This window comes from Crocodylus siamensis, chromosome 2 (assembly GCF_052110815.1).
Source record: "Crocodylus siamensis isolate JL-2025a chromosome 2, ASM5211081v1, whole genome shotgun sequence".
NCBI classification, from domain to species: domain Eukaryota; kingdom Metazoa; phylum Chordata; order Crocodylia; family Crocodylidae; genus Crocodylus; species Crocodylus siamensis.
Genome location: NC_143396.1, coordinates 231,049,180 through 231,064,401, shown reverse-complemented (window position 1 = coordinate 231,064,401; position 15,222 = coordinate 231,049,180). Strand labels below are relative to the sequence as shown.

Below are 15,222 nucleotides of genomic sequence, written 5' to 3'. Positions count from 1 at the left end.
AAGACCTACCTGCAACAAACCTGTGTTGGCTATCTCTCAGGATGTTGCCGTCAGCCAGTATGTTAAGGATGGCCTCTTTGATAATTTTTTTCCAAGACCTTCCCTGGGATAGAGCTCAGGCTAATGGACCTGTAGTTTGCCGGATCCACTTTCCTCCCTTTCTTGAAGATCGGCACCACATTGGCCTTCTTCCAATCTTTGGAAACTTCACCAGAGCAGCAGGAGTTCTCGAAGATCTGTGCCAGGGGCTGGGCTATGATGCTCGCCAGCTCCCTGAGTACCCTGGGGTGTAAACTGTCAGGGCTGACTGACTTGAAGGTATCCAGCCTCTCAAGGTGTTCCTTCACAAGGTCAGCACTTATGGAGGGTAAGGGATCTCCCTCACCTGGGCCTCCCTGTCCCATAGTGGGCAGGGGGATCCCATGGGACTGGTGAAAAACTGACACAAAGTACCCATTTAGCAAGTTTGCTTTTTCTGGGCGTCAGTTGTCCCATCTGGTTTAGCAGGTGTCCAATGTTGCCCTTGCTTTTCCTCCAGCTCCCCACATATCTAAAAAGGACTTTTTATTGGCCTTGATATTTTTAGCTAGTTGGAGTTCCGTTGCAGCCCTGGCTTTCCTGGTTCGCTCCCTGCAGGTCCAGACCAGTGCAGAGTATTCCTCCTTGGTGGTACATCCAGTCCTCCATCCTTTGTAGGTCTTTCTTTTAGGAGGCAGGAGGTCCGCTAGTTCCCTGGAGAGCCAAGGGGGCTGCTGTGCCCTTTTGCTGCCTTTCCTTCGAGATGGGATTGACTTTGCTTGTGCATCCAGGATTGCTCCCTTAAGGAGCAACCACTCGTCCTGCACTCCCCTCCCCTTTGGGTTGTGGCCCTTTAAGGCCTCACTGACAAGCCTCCTGAGCTTGTCAAAGTCAGCTTACCTGAAGTCAAGGACATCTGTATTACTGACTGACTTGTCAGCTTTACGGCAGATGGTGAAGGTGATCAGCTCATCTGACCCATTTGGTCAGATGATGGTGAAGGTGATCAGGTGATCAGGATGATGAAGGTGACATTGCCTGTTGCCCCACAGGTTAGGCCCCTGTTGCTTCTGGGGCTTGATCCTGAAGGCCAGCTTTAAACAGGGGGACCCCCACTTGTATATGTGTGCCCCAAGATGAAGCACACCAGCATGATACATGTGCCCAGGGATCCTTGGCAGGGGATGTCTAGGGTGCACCTTCGTAAAGCAGGGAGGCACTTCTGGGGCCCAGTCCTACACACCCTAGAAATTCTTTCCTGCCATAAAGCAAACAGATGTTCACTGCAAACAAGCAGCACCAATTTTTACCACCTCTTGTTGTGGCAAAAGTTTTGCTAATTTTTATGGCAACACAAAGACGATATCTGCGCTTGCCACTTTATTGGCACATATTATAAGTTAAGACTTCTATTTACTTAACAAGCAAATAGTGAAGAGATAAAACTCTTGCTTGATTTGGCCAAAGGAATCACTTCTTTAGTGCCCTGGTGATGACTAGTGTAATTATTTAAAGATTAACTCATTCAGGGAGACATTGTCTTTCATAAACAGAAACCCATTTGGTTAGATGATAGCATCTGATGAAGTAGATTGTTGCTTAAAAACACTCATACCTCTCTGAACCAGCGAGTCTCTAAGGGGCAACCCTGCCCTACTTTTTGCCTGACTTCAGACTAACACAGCTAACATTGTGCCTATGGGAATCATAGAGGTCAGCAGGAATTATTATGTTATTTAATTTGGATTTCTGGCAAGCACAGACCAGAGAATTTAATCCAGTTGCTTTTTCAAGAGAGCAAAGCATAACTATAGCACTTCACAATGTAATAAGAGTGCTTTATAAGCAAGTAAATCCTGATAAGTCTCTCTGGACTATTAGCAGTAGGTTCTTTACTAAAGCGGTATCTTGGCATAGAGGCCTGAAGCAGCTACAGCCACATGAAAACTAAGGGATTTCAGTAACTATTCAATTCCCTAAATATCTGTAGGGTACCCTTAAAAATAAATAGGAAATGTTCTGCTCATGGTTGTGCAGATGTTCTTATTGCAAAAATACATAACCTTTATTTAGCTTCTGATTTTTCTTCACCATTGAGGAATTAATCCAGTCAGGTTTGGATGTTCTTTTGACAGTCAAAGAGTAAAATTTCAAAATAGACCCTAAGGCTGTGATTTTTAACCACAGGGCCACACACTTCAGGGTGCCACAAGTTCCTTTAAGGTAGGGGTTTTCAACCTTTTTAGTATAAGTACCCCCAGTGGCTGGATGCTGAGCCGGGGGGGGACATATGCCAAGCGGGGGTGGCTCAGAGCTGGAAGTGGAGCAAGGAGGAAGGGATGGCACATAGGTGGGCAGGAACAGAGTGCCGCTGCCTGCCAGAAGCAAGGCCGAAGCAGGGCAGGGAAGCTCACCGGGCTGGTGTGTGGTGGTGGTGGCCACTGCATGTGAGCTTCCCTGCCTTGCAGAGGGGCCCCACCAGGGGCAACGTGTAGGGGGTGCGCAGGGGTGCATACGCACCCCCTGAGAGCACTGGTACACCCCGTCAGGCCATGCTCCCTGTTTAGCCGGTGTGCAGGGGGGTAGGCAGGAGCACCAGCTCCCCACCCTGCAAGCGCAGGCCGGGGAGTGGGCTGCCATCAAAAGTGGCCATGCAGCTTCCAGAAGTGGCCATGGGACTTCCAGAAGCAGCACGGCCGGTTCTTTGGTGAGTGAGATCAGCCGCAGGCATACCGCCCCCGCTCCGGTCAGCAGGATTGGCCACTGGGGAACCCCCCCCCAGTCAGTGGGATTGGCGCCCCTGGGGGATCCCCCCGGTCACTGACAGGGGGCATGTGCCCCCCCGCAACTCAAGAGTCACCAGAAACTCATGGGTGCTGCTGCTCTTGCCCCACTCTGGCCCTGTTCCTGGGAGGTGGTGATGTTCTGTCCCTGCCTGCCCGTGCATACCCCCTAGGGCCAGTCCAAGTACCCCCAGGGCTACATGTACCCCCAGTTGACAACCCCTGCTTTAAATGTGTTACAGGGCTCTGCACAATATTAGCACTTTAAGGTGTACAAGCATCTACACTTGCTTAACAAGATAAACTCAGAGATTTCAACTAGGAATCCGTGGTGTCAAACACAGTCCTACCTGCTATGGGTTTTTTGAGTTATTTGCAGTATAATTGCTCTGGTATTTTTCCACATCAAAACAAATGAGTGGAAGCTAAGAGCTGACATTTTTCAAGGACTGCCTGAATCTAAAAAGGCTGAGAACCACTGTGCACCTCATGAAACAGTTAAAACAATTATTGCAGAAAAATCAGCTGGGCCGGGACCAAGGCACAGAAAGTTTCTTTCCAAAAGAAAAGTTAGGAGCAACTGAAAAATAGGTGATAAAGAAAAGTGCTTCATGATGGTTATTATCATGTTTACCACAGACCACTCTAATAATAGCTGGTGGATAAATCCACTTGCAAAACCTGGTTTAAACACTATATAGATGAGAAAGTATATGAGTATAGGACATCAGGGGTAGTGGTGTGGGGTTGTGTCCCGCAGTGCTGCTGGGCTGGCAGGGGGTGCCTCAACATGGTGGCACAGTTGCCATGGGACTCCTAGGGGAGGGCAGCTTGGCAGGGAGACCCAAGCCTGCAGCGGGCAGCCTGCATCCTCCCTTGCCCCCCATGGTCAGCTTTGCTCTAGCTGTGTCGCTGGAGGGGAAGGGGCAGGTGCAGGTGCAGGAGGTAGGCATGTGTCCCACCTTTCCATTTTGAAAAAGTGGTCACCCTATTTACAGAGAAGCAACACACAGTTTTAAATTCCCTTTGGAGGTGAAGCAGTTGGGGCTAGAACCTAAGGGCATGTGTAGACGAGACAGGGGCCCTAAATTGAAGCAGTGGGTTTTTAAAAACACTGCTTCAGTTTAGGGCCCTTTAAATCCCTTTGTCATGCACACACCCAAACTTACCTGCCCCTCCAAGGGTGGGGAGGGGAGGGTGAGCTGCCAGTGGGTGCTTCCCTCTGCAGCAGTGGCACCACCCCCCTTGCAGCACCTGCCCTAGGCACCAGGCTCAGGTGGTCCCAGGGGGCACTGCAGCTGCGGAGAGAAGCACCGGGCCCCCAGGCAGCTCAGGCAGGTGGGCAGGCTCCAGGGGGTGGGGGAAAAAAGGCCTTGGGTGGAGTCTGCCTTCCCAGGCTGCTGCCAGGTTGCTGCCAGGCTGCCTGCAGTGCTTCCTGCAGAGCCCCTGAGCTGCTCGGACCCTGGTGCTTCACTTTGTGGCCGTTTCCTGCGCCCCAAGTCATTTAAGGCACATTACATCGCTGAATTTGCTATAGCAGCTGGAATTACTGAGCAATATGCCGCCAACATGTGCAAACACCAACACCATTAAAGCGGTGCAAAAGCATTTAACTTGCTTTAAAGTGTTGTGCACACATGCCCCTCATTTCATCTACACATGGCCTGAGTCTCCTTGCTTATGACCAAATCCCTGAACCACAAGGCTATTGGGCTAACATAGGAGTGGTCAAGCTGTGGCACAAGCAGGCTCTGCATGTAGCACATGGCAGATAGGGCAGGAAGCAGAGAGCCCAGGGCAGGGAGCAAAACAGCAGATCAGGCAGGGGAATGGGATCAGAGTGGCATTCAGGGAGAGTGCAGGACTTAATGTGGCACACCTTTGGTGTTAGGTGGTGGAGGAAGAGGGTCCTTCCAGGTAATGCCTTACTTAGCTGTCCTTGCAAGTGTACAGCACCATGTACTAAACACAACTCTACTGAGCATGCTGTCTGTTTGCATGCCCAGTGTAAAGAGCAGGCTATAGGTGGTCTAGCCCAGTGAACAGACTATCAGAGGAGGGCTAGAGGGACAGGAGCTGGAGTCCAAGTTATCAAACCCAAGGGGAAATTCCAGAAGCAGAGTCCAAGTCACAGGCCAAGTCATGGTTCTGGAGCAAGGGTCCAAGTTACCAAAGCCAAGCTGGGTTTCCAAAAGCTAGATTCCAGAGGCAGAGCTAAGCTGGGTTAGAACACAGGAAACCCAAGCGCATACAATGCAGAACAGTTTACCACAGCAGCCCATTAGTCAGTACTGCTGCTTGATCCTCAGGTGGATTTAAATGGGGAGGTTGCTATCCCCAGCAGCCAGTCAGGAGGCCCTAACAGTGGCTGGCTGGTTCATTAGCTGGGCTAGGATTGCCAGTTAGAGCGTATGGCAAGTTCGGCCAGCTGGGCAATTAGTCCAGGCTGGCCTGCCTGTTTGGGCACCTGGCACCCAGAGCTGAATTTCAAACTGTGCATCAGTGTAAAAAACTTCTGCTACTCCACCTAGGTCCATATAATGACACAAATAGGATTTAGCCCTAAGTCACCTTTCATGTGGCTTAGGCAGACATTGTAGGTAAGCACTATAGGTAGCAGGGATCACACAAAATTACACTAACTTGGAAGTTTGCTTTCCCACTCCAAGTAACTGGGTAGGGAGCAGAGGAAGAAAGTGTAACTCTAGACATTTTAAAAGCACAGATATAAGATGTTTGAAGTCCTCTTCTGTTGTTAGGATGATTTTCTGATATCAAAGGCTAAATAAGTAAGTAGTAAGGTAGATACATCAGAGAACACTGAGATGTTGGAGGCTGGCACACCTGGGATGTGGAGTTAATCTGGAAAATAGAAGTTGATTTCTGAAGGAACTCGCTTGGATTGATAAGTAGGACTCCTCCTACTGCATATTCTTTGAAGTGCAAGTGGCTTAAATTCTGTTCATTGCCTCTTGAGTATCCAACTGTGGCATAGCATGACTTAATCAGACAGCAGATTTTGACTTGTGGGGCCTAATTTTAGTAGCAGTGTTGAGCACCAGCAGCGCCCACTAGTTTCTACATGTGGTATCTTTGAGAAATAGGTCAATAGTGTTTGTTTAGGAGAGGACTGCTCACCTAAATCTGCCCTTAAACTTGAGTCAATCTAGAGTAGCTACTAGAATGAGTGGAATTACTTCAAATTTATGGCTGTTTTTTTGAGAGAAAGAAATTGGCCAACTGTCTGGCTATATTTGTTCCTCCTTTCATTTTGTATTTCTCAACAAGTTTAAATCCAGCTTTTAAAAAGTATTGGTTGTAACCATGTTGATCTAAGGACATAGGCAGACAAGGTTAAGATATCAGATTTACCCAAAGAACCTTGTCAGCTTTTAAAAAGGAGACTTTTTTCTTTAATCACTGATCAAGAACTTCAAGTCCTTGTAGGTCTACAGGACATCAGTAGAGTTAGGCAGAATCCCATTTGGCCCATCAGATTGCTCCATTTATCTTAGGCACCTCTAATGACTAGCAAAATGTAATAGAAAATGTTCCCTGCTTTTACCACTGAAAACCTATGTCTGCCAGGTTCAAACTGTTCTAAGTCTTTTTTATTCAAAATTCAGTCCATAATGGTGACTTTTTCTTTCTTTGCAGGAGTGAAGCGCAATGTCTGTGAAATGAAAGAGGGCAAGGTAAATTTGGAAAACTGCAAGTCACCATACTATCTTACAAAATTACAGTATTCTTCTGAAAATTTTGACAAACTTGTGAATCTGAGCAGCTACAATATCCTCAATAACAAAGACCTGATTCTGCAGTGTATCCAGAGTGCCATGGAAAAGAAGAGAAAGAGCAGGAGAGGAGGTCTACCCAGCACTTCTAGAGCTGAATATGTGTAGGCGGTATTTCTACATTGTCTGTGAACTAGAGGCTATGATGTTTGGACAATGTTTGTGTTAACAGGAAGCCCACCTGATGACCCATTGCACTGTATGAAATGAAATTTTGCCTGTGCGTTTCTTACCTTGCCCGTTTTAACTCACCTTAGCATTGGAAAGGGGTTATTAAAAGAAAAATGCAGTTTTGTGGCCTCAGGCTGTGATCTTATTAACTAACAGGGTGGGCCCTGTCAGCAGTTAGCAGGAGCCCTGCAAAGAAATCCCAAGTGAGTGCTTCAGGAAATCATAAAAGCATAGGGTTTCAAGGGGCCCAAAGGGTTATCTGGTCCGACTCCCTGCATAAATGCAAGAAATACAGTAGTGCTGTTCAGTAAATACTGAGCTAATGGCCCAACATGGCTGATACCTGACAAAAAAGCCCTAACCTCTTACAGTCGGTAATGTCCTGATTTAAAAACATAAGAGGTGCCATTTACTGGGTTAGACTGTTAGAAATATTATTAAAAATGTATAGTGAATAGAGTGTTGTTAGAACTGCACAGTTTGTATCTCGTACCTAAGAAGAAACACCACCAAGGACATCTCGCTAATTTACTATCTCTTTGTAACACTAAATCACACATACCTTCAAACTCCTCTGCCTCTACTCTTGTAAACTACAAAGGCTGTGATTTAATTGGCTGTGTCCTTGGGAAAGAGAGGGGTTTGAACTTTTGGTAACCTGGAGAACTTTCTAAGCATGCGTAATTAGCTAATTCATATATGCCTATCCGCCCCGCATACTTAAGTAGTTAATTATAATGCACATGCGATGGATGACGTGACGTCATTTCATGTATGTTTGTATGAACCGGAAATGAGTTGTAAGAGGTCCTGCTTCTGCACACGTGCCCAGGAGGGAAGGGATAAAACCCAGCTGAGAGTTTTCCTCGGGGGCAGAGTGTGGTCTTTTGTCTTCACTCTGACCCTATTTGCAAATATATCCTTTGTGTTACTAACAATGTGTGCCTGAAGAATTATTATTCGTGAGCCTCCAAAGAAACGAACCATGATTTTTATATCAAGACCATAGGTCAGTGTTGGGCAATGATTTTGGCTGGTGGGCCACTTAATGAATTTTGGTGTGCTGTCGAGGGCTGCACACACAAAACCTTTTAGAAGATACAATTTTTAACACATTATAGATAAAAAACATATACTAAAACTCAAACACCTACTACAACATATTTTAATTTTATTTCATAGAATAATTTTTGTCTTGATTTTATTTTTTTTGAGTAGTATGTATAGAGGTGACTGCATAATAGCTCAACATAAAGTCTTACTCTTGTGAGTGTAGATGTGTGGGAGAGGGGTGTGTGTGTGAGAGGCTGCCTGCACACAAGGTCCTGGGAACCAGCTGGGGGTAGGAGTGGGAGAGCAGGTGTGAATGCAGCAGAGCTTGCCTGCGTGGTGCAGGTGCAGTCCATGTCACACATCTGGCCTGCAGTTACCCGCAAGGAACTCCACATGGGGCTGAGCACTGCCTGCACCTGGCCAAGGCAGTCTGTGCCATGTTCCCGCCTGCCCCTGCCCCGGCCCAAACCACCACACACAGGACTGCTGCTGCAGTTGTGTGTGTGCTGCTCAGCTTCCCCTGCTTCCAGTGTTTTCTCTTCCTTCTGCTCTGCTGTGTTGCTCCAGACAGCAGGTAGTGTAGAAAAGGGCTGTGGCCTTAGGGACACATGCCCAGCACCATATACCCAGCCAGGTAGGGGAGAAACTGCAATTGGGTGGCTCCTGCCCCAGCATGTGGGGCTCCAGCTCCAGCTTCACTTCCAGCTCCCAGCTGTCTTCCACCTACTCCACTACCTGCAGGTGGCTACTCATCATGCCAGGTGGCTGGAGTGGGTAGAAGGCAGCTGGTAGCAATGTAGTTAGTTGGTGGGTGCCAGCCTGCAGGCCAGAACCAATCAGTTGGTGGGCTGGATCTGTCCTGTGGGCTGTATTTTGCCCAACCCTACCGTAGGTCCATCTTGTCCTGTATCTTGTGGCACACAGTGGCAGAGCGGATGCTAAAAGGGAGAATGAACTGGGTATGAAGAGGGTTTTTTTTCCACTGGTCCACTCTCACTTGCAGCCTGAAGTATTTAAGGTCTAGGAAGCTCTGATTCAGAGGCTGTACCTCTAAATCCCATGCTCAATAGCTTCTGATGCACCTTCTGTCCAAGAATTTGTCCAATCTCTTTTTGAACCTGGTTAAACTCAGTTTTCATGACATCTTGTGGCAACGAGTTCTGTACTTTAATTACATACTATGTGAAAAAGTGTGGCACTCGTTGCCACAAGGTATTTTTCAGCTTGTGAAAGATGAAACAACCTAGACATCAGGGCTGATTTTCAGAGGGGCTGAGAGCCTCTGAAAGTTAGAGGATTCCCAACACTGAAAATCAGGCAATACAGGAGGTGAATATTGTGGCCGATTTCTAATTTGGGTAACTACACTCTGCCTACCAATATTCCCCTTGACATTTAGCTGAGAGATTACAGTACTCCTCCTTTCCATTCGCCAAAACAGTTGGGCATAGCAATGCTGTCACCTTTCATCCCCACGGTTCCATTCCATTGGTTCCGTTTCAGTGGTGAATGAAATGAGCTGTGAAGAGTGAGTAAAATTACTTGGAGCTCTTCTGGAAGAAGTATGCAATATTGACTGAGAGATAAAAATGGATGTTAATGCTTTTATTGACTTATTTTTATGGGGCATTTATTTGGAATTTATTGGGTCAAACTGAGTCCTGAAATAAGGCCTGAAATTACAGTATAACATCACCAACTTAACAAGAGCCAGGTCATCTGAACACACAACAAAATTTTACGTATTTAATATTTACAGTGACTGAGACATAAGCTAATATTCTTGCTTTTCTATGCAAACTCAGCTTGCGCAGCTTGGTTTCCTATCACAGCACTGAGAAAACAGTAATGCCATTTTCACACATAGGAAATGTTTCCTCTACAAATGCACTAACTATAACATGATGTGCCAGGTATTTTTAATAGATGCTATGGAGAAATGTTTAGTATAACAAAAATAAAAGAGGAAAATTCTTCTTCACACCTCTTTGCTGAAGAAAACATACAGAACATGAAATCTGGTTTTCATTTACCCATGAATGCACTGAAAGATGTTACCTTGAATTGGGGGAGTAGGGGGAGGAGGACAGACTTTATAGCTTGTGCTTTAATAATGTTCCTCAAAAAAGATATTATGGATGATTTCTGAACAGAACGTAAAACATTAAGCTGGTATAAGGCAGTGTAGCTGAATGCTGCCCCAAAGATGTAGTGCAGACTTACCTTGGCCAGTATAGCCTTCCCCCCCCTCATTATAGCTCATATTACGTAAGCATCTTGATAGTACCACAAGGTGTCCTGGAGCACTAGGGGAGATTTACTTATGCCCATGACACTGCTGGATAGCTTGGCAGGGAGCACAGCACCAGGGTTTTCCATAGCTCCAGAATGATCTCCCAGAAAGTGGGGAGCAGCATTTGCCATGAGAGCTCTCGGCATGGGAACTCCAGTTCCTTCCAGTTTTCTTCTGGTTCAGAGCACCTGGATGCTAGGAAATGACTGGTTATTGTTTAATTAGGTCTAGGATGATGGTGGAACATGTCTTTGGGCACCTCACAAGCACATAGCACTTCCTCCCCTTCTTGAAGATAGGCACCACATTGGTCTTCCAGTCTTCAGGCACTTCACCGGAGCGCCACGAGTTCTCGAAGATCCGTGCCAGCTATGATGCTAGCCAGCTCCTTGAGTACCCTTGCGTGTAAACTCTCAGGGCCGGCTGACTTGAAGGTGTCCAGCCTCTCAAGGTATTCCTTCACAAAGTCAGCATTGATGGAGGGTAAGGGATCATCCTCATCCAGGTGTTCCTGTCCTGTAATGGGCAGTGGCGCCCCTTGGGACAGGTGAAAAAATGATGCAAAATACCATTTTGAAAGTTGGCTTTTTCCTGGGTGTCGGTTGTCTCATCCGGTTTAGCAGGGCTCTGATGTCGCCCTTGCGTTTCCTCCGGCTCCCCACATATCTTAAAAAGGACTTTTTATTTTCCTTGATACTTGTAGCTAGCTGGAGTTCAGGTGCAGCCTTGGCTTTCCTGGTCTGCTCCCTGCAGGTCCGGACCAGTGCAGAGTATTCCTTCTTCTACATCCTGGGTGAATGCTCCTAAGCAAAAAGTCACCATCATCATATTTTGCCTCCAGCCATCTCTTAATAAAAGAAAGTGAGGCAGTTACACATATGCAAGGGGTTGGCTAAGTCTAGGTGGGGTTTCAGGTTGTGAATCCCATAACAAGGTAACCCCCTAAGCCAAGAGGCAGGACTTCAAGCACATCCTTCTCTCCAGCATTTTCTATGGTCTATTTCAGGTATTTCCCTCTGAAGTGATCCGGCTGTGGTACACCCTACTTCTAGGCACCTAACTTCTCCCATTCACTGTTTTGGGAAGACAGGCCGCATCTATGCAAGACACTGACCGTGTAGTCATTACTGTGTAGTCATTTAGGACTCCTATAAACAAATAGTAGTGCTGAAGGATGTCTTTTTCATGATACTACTGCAGTGATGTACTGTGGGTCTCTGGCAGCCAGGGGCCAAAGCTTGCATTTGTGCCCACCCTCTCCTTCCCCCATCCTTCTCATAGCAATACTTAGTCACGTTGTGCAATAAGAACTCTGAAGGGTCCAGCTGGAGCCCTCCCACCCCCATCCAACCCTGCCCCCATCCTGCCCTGCCCTTGTCGGTCCACCACTTCACTACTGTGCAGTAGTTTAATAGTACTGCGCAGTAGCATTATGGGTTTTGTTGCATGATGCTACTGCGCAGGAGGCTTGTGAGAATAGGGAAATATTCAGTTTGGATTTAGATTTGGCTGATTCATAGTTTCATAGTAGATAAGGTCGGAAGGGACCTGAGCAGATCATCAAGTCTGACCCCCTGCCTTGGCAGGAAAAAGTACTGGGGTCAAATAACCCCAGCAAGGTGTTTGTCTAGCCTTGTCTTAAAGACCCCCAGGGAAGAAGCCAGCACCACTTCTCTTGGAACTTGATTCCAGATCCTAGCCGCCCTGACCATGAAGTAGCGCCTCCTGATATCTAGCCTGAATCTACCCTCTGCCAGCTTGTGACCATTATTTCTTATCACTCCTGGTAGTGCTCGGGGGAACAGGGACTTCCCCAGTGCCTGCTGGTCCCCTCTGACTAGTTTGTAACAGCCCACTAGATCCCCCCTCAGCCTTCTCTTGTGGAGGCTGAACAGGTTCAGGTCCCGTAGCCTCTCCTCGTAGGGCCTGCCCTGCTGCCCCGATCATGCGAGTGGCCTCCTCTGGACCCTCTCCATGTTGTCCACATCCTTCCTGAAGTGCGGCGTCCAGAACTGGACACGGTACTCCAGCTGTGGCCTGAGGACAGGTAATTCAGAGGAGAGTGATTCATTTCAGAGATTTGTCACTCCTGAATTGATGCTGCCAAATTGGCTTCAGAAGATTCAGTGCCGATTCGGAGATTCAGCCTTTAGACCATAATTAGGACTCACTGAAATACCTATAACTTTGTCATTTTGTGGCTGATTTGGATTAAAATTGTGAGGATAGTAGTCACTTCTGAGTGTATGAAGACTGCCAAGTTTCAAGTAGATCGATGCAGGGGTTTCTGGGAAACTGTACCTCAATCTGCTGAAAGCTAAACTCATATTGTATGTGTGTTGAAGCAAATTTGGATGAAAACAGCAGGAATGGTCACCGCTTCTGAGGGCATGAAGCCTGCTAAGTTTTAAGGAGATAGGTGCTGGGGTTTCTGGGAAACTGCTCCTCAGGCTGCTGACAAGCAAAACTCATGACATGGGTGACACTGTGTGTGTGTTAAGGGGTGCCCTCACTGGCACTGAGGCCTCTATACAACATGGTAGCATGCCCCAATGTAGGCTCCTCCTCCCCTACAGCCTCAGCCAGGTCCACCACTTTAAATAACAACAGGTAAGCAGTGCACTGCAGCACAGTAGCACCAGCAGCATCTCAGGCAGACAAACTGTCACAGAGCCTTTCTTTCCCTTCCTGCAGGAGCCTCTTTTCCAGCACTGGCCAGAGAGCTGTCCCTGCCAGCCCCAGGTCTGGGGCTTAGGTGTGCCCCGGGCCCTGTGTCCTTCTGGTCAGCTATGCAAGGACAGGTGCTAGGTGTGTTGGTTTAAGGACATGGCACTGGCAGACAAGGTGCTTTGGGTCCATCTGGTATCTTTTAGTAGACCAACTGAATAGTTACAGAAATATGTCCTAGCAAGCTTTCGGGCTGAAAAACCCTTTGTCGAGCTGAGGAAGCACCTGCAGTTGGTGCAGGTTTCTTGCCTGCATTGCATGCCAGCCTCTGGTTTCTTTACTATTCCTTCCATCTAGGAACAGCACACACACACCAACTGGAGGTGCTTCCTCAGCCCAACAAAGGGTTTTTCAACCCGAAAGCTGGCATGCTAGGCAGCTAAGCTGAGTTCATCTGGAGCCTCTCAATCCACTGCAACCAGCAAGCCTCAGGCCTGTCAAAGATGTAACAGGTCTGGACTTTCCCCAGCCAGGACTGTGTGCATGGGTGTGGTGGCTGGAGCCTTTCACCAGGGGGATTCTTGGTCCCGGCATTTCCTGGGGCTGCTGTGCCACCAGCAGTCCTACCAGCTCTTCTGACCCTGGCAGAGTGCAGGTTTAGTGGTCATGCCCAGGACCTGGGGCCTCCTCCTTCCCCATAGCTCTAGTCCATACCTCCAAGTTCATTCTGGAACAGCAGCTCAGCAGATGCATGTTCTTCTCCTGCTGGCTGGTGAAGCAGTGAGTTCCCCCTCCAGCTCTGAGAGCAGGGTATTAACTGGTTAAAAAAATAAAATACAAATAGGTGTGGATGGAGTGAGGAGGGTGGCACTCACTCTGTCTGCAGGTGGAGCTTGGGGAACCCCAGCAGTGGGAGGTTCACCTTCAAGAACAGCAGCTGCTCCACCAAGCCTGGATCCAAGCAGGTGCAGTGGGGTGTCACAACATCCCCAGCAATGCTGAACACCTCCTTGCTTGTGTAAAGATCTTATTTTATTTCTGTATAACTGCCGCGCAGCATTCTCACATTTATGTGACCTTGTAGTCTTGGTTGTTAATCAAAATGAAAGCTTTGTAGTTTTCCACACTTGTACCAAGCTACAGATGCTCATTTTATAAGTTTCTCCTCTTATCTGTAAGTGTCATACCTGCAGAAACGAAATTTATGTAGAAAATCTACCTAGTAACGATTGTGTAAAAGAAACTATCCTATCCCTGTATGCTTAGCTTATATCATAGTTAGTGTCATAGAGGCAGTCCAAGCAACATCTATAAAGAGGCAAAGAAGCAGGAAACAGCAGAGACGACAACTGGACAACTCTTCAGGATTGATCACCCTGTAAGCCGGTCCTCAGCCTCCCCGCCTGGGCGTATCCCAGCGAAAACCAAGGCCTCGAAAATCCGACAATCGACAGCAATTCACTGCATTACAGTTTTATTATTTTTCATCCTGTTCATGAGCTGTTGACCAGCCCTAGGACTAACTAGTGGGCAGCCGCACCTATCTTTGGACTAGTTTCAGTGGTGGAAAGCAAGGGCTTACTAGTGAACCCTGTGGGCCAACAGACCCCCTTTGTATCCGGCATACTGTAACTGAAGAAACATTGGAGACTCCACTTCTTGACTGCCTCTCTTTGTAGCTTAGACAGCATATCTACGCTTCTGTACTTGTATTTACCGCAACTTCGTTCCAGCCAGTCTCCTCTCTTATTTGTAAGAGGGTGAGGCCAGGTGAGTGAATAAAACAAATTTTTACTTCACTTTATATCTACTGTGTAATAACTTCTACTACTAACATCCCATCTCAATGACCTGTTGACCAGTTCTGGGACTTAAGGAGTCGGCAGCCGCACCGATCATTGGACTAGTTCTAGTGGTGGAAAGTAAGGGCTTGCTCCAGAACCCCGTGAACCAACAGAAAACTAACAACTTACTCTAAGTCGTCTACTTGTGCCAACTCGGCGAACCTCGAAGGCGGTTATAAAGCTACCTCCAATCCCGCCCCACAAGCCGCGCACTCGCACAGCTCCGTAAAGCCCGCGGCTCCCCAAGCGGTGCCGGAACTGCTAGCCTGGCATTCCGCCACAGCTTGGAACACTGGTGGACAGGACAGGTGTTTCTGGGCAGCGGTGGCCAGATGCTGCCACATCTGGTTGTGGGTTGCCCAATAAGCCAAGAGGTCACAGTCCAGCAACTCCACGTCCTTGGTGAGCTAGGTAGCCACTGAAGCCTTGGGGCTACTTGCTCAAGGCTGGGGTCTGTTGCATCTCGACCCCAACATTGAAGTCATGCCCTTGGCCCACATTGGCAGTGGCTGGCTGGTGCTGGGAGTGCTGGCATGGGAGTGGATTCCCCCCTCTTCCACATCCCCTCTCCTCTGTTCTTCTGTCTCCCTGACTCTGTT

The 15,222-nt window shown here is 47.7% G+C and overlaps 1 protein-coding gene across 1 annotated transcript in view; it reads left to right on the top strand.

Moving 5' to 3' along the window:
- Positions 1-11,384, top strand: part of LOC149871853 (cytosolic phospholipase A2 beta-like) — a gene marked incomplete at its 5' end in the record, with an annotated part of 51,858 nt that extends 40,474 nt beyond the window's left edge. The window contains one exon of the mRNA XM_090034645.1: positions 6,459-11,384. Within this exon, the coding sequence (XP_089890771.1) occupies positions 6,459-6,703 (245 nt within the window). The remainder of the gene's footprint in view (positions 1-6,458) is intronic.
- Positions 11,385-15,222: the final 3,838 nt, after the last annotated feature.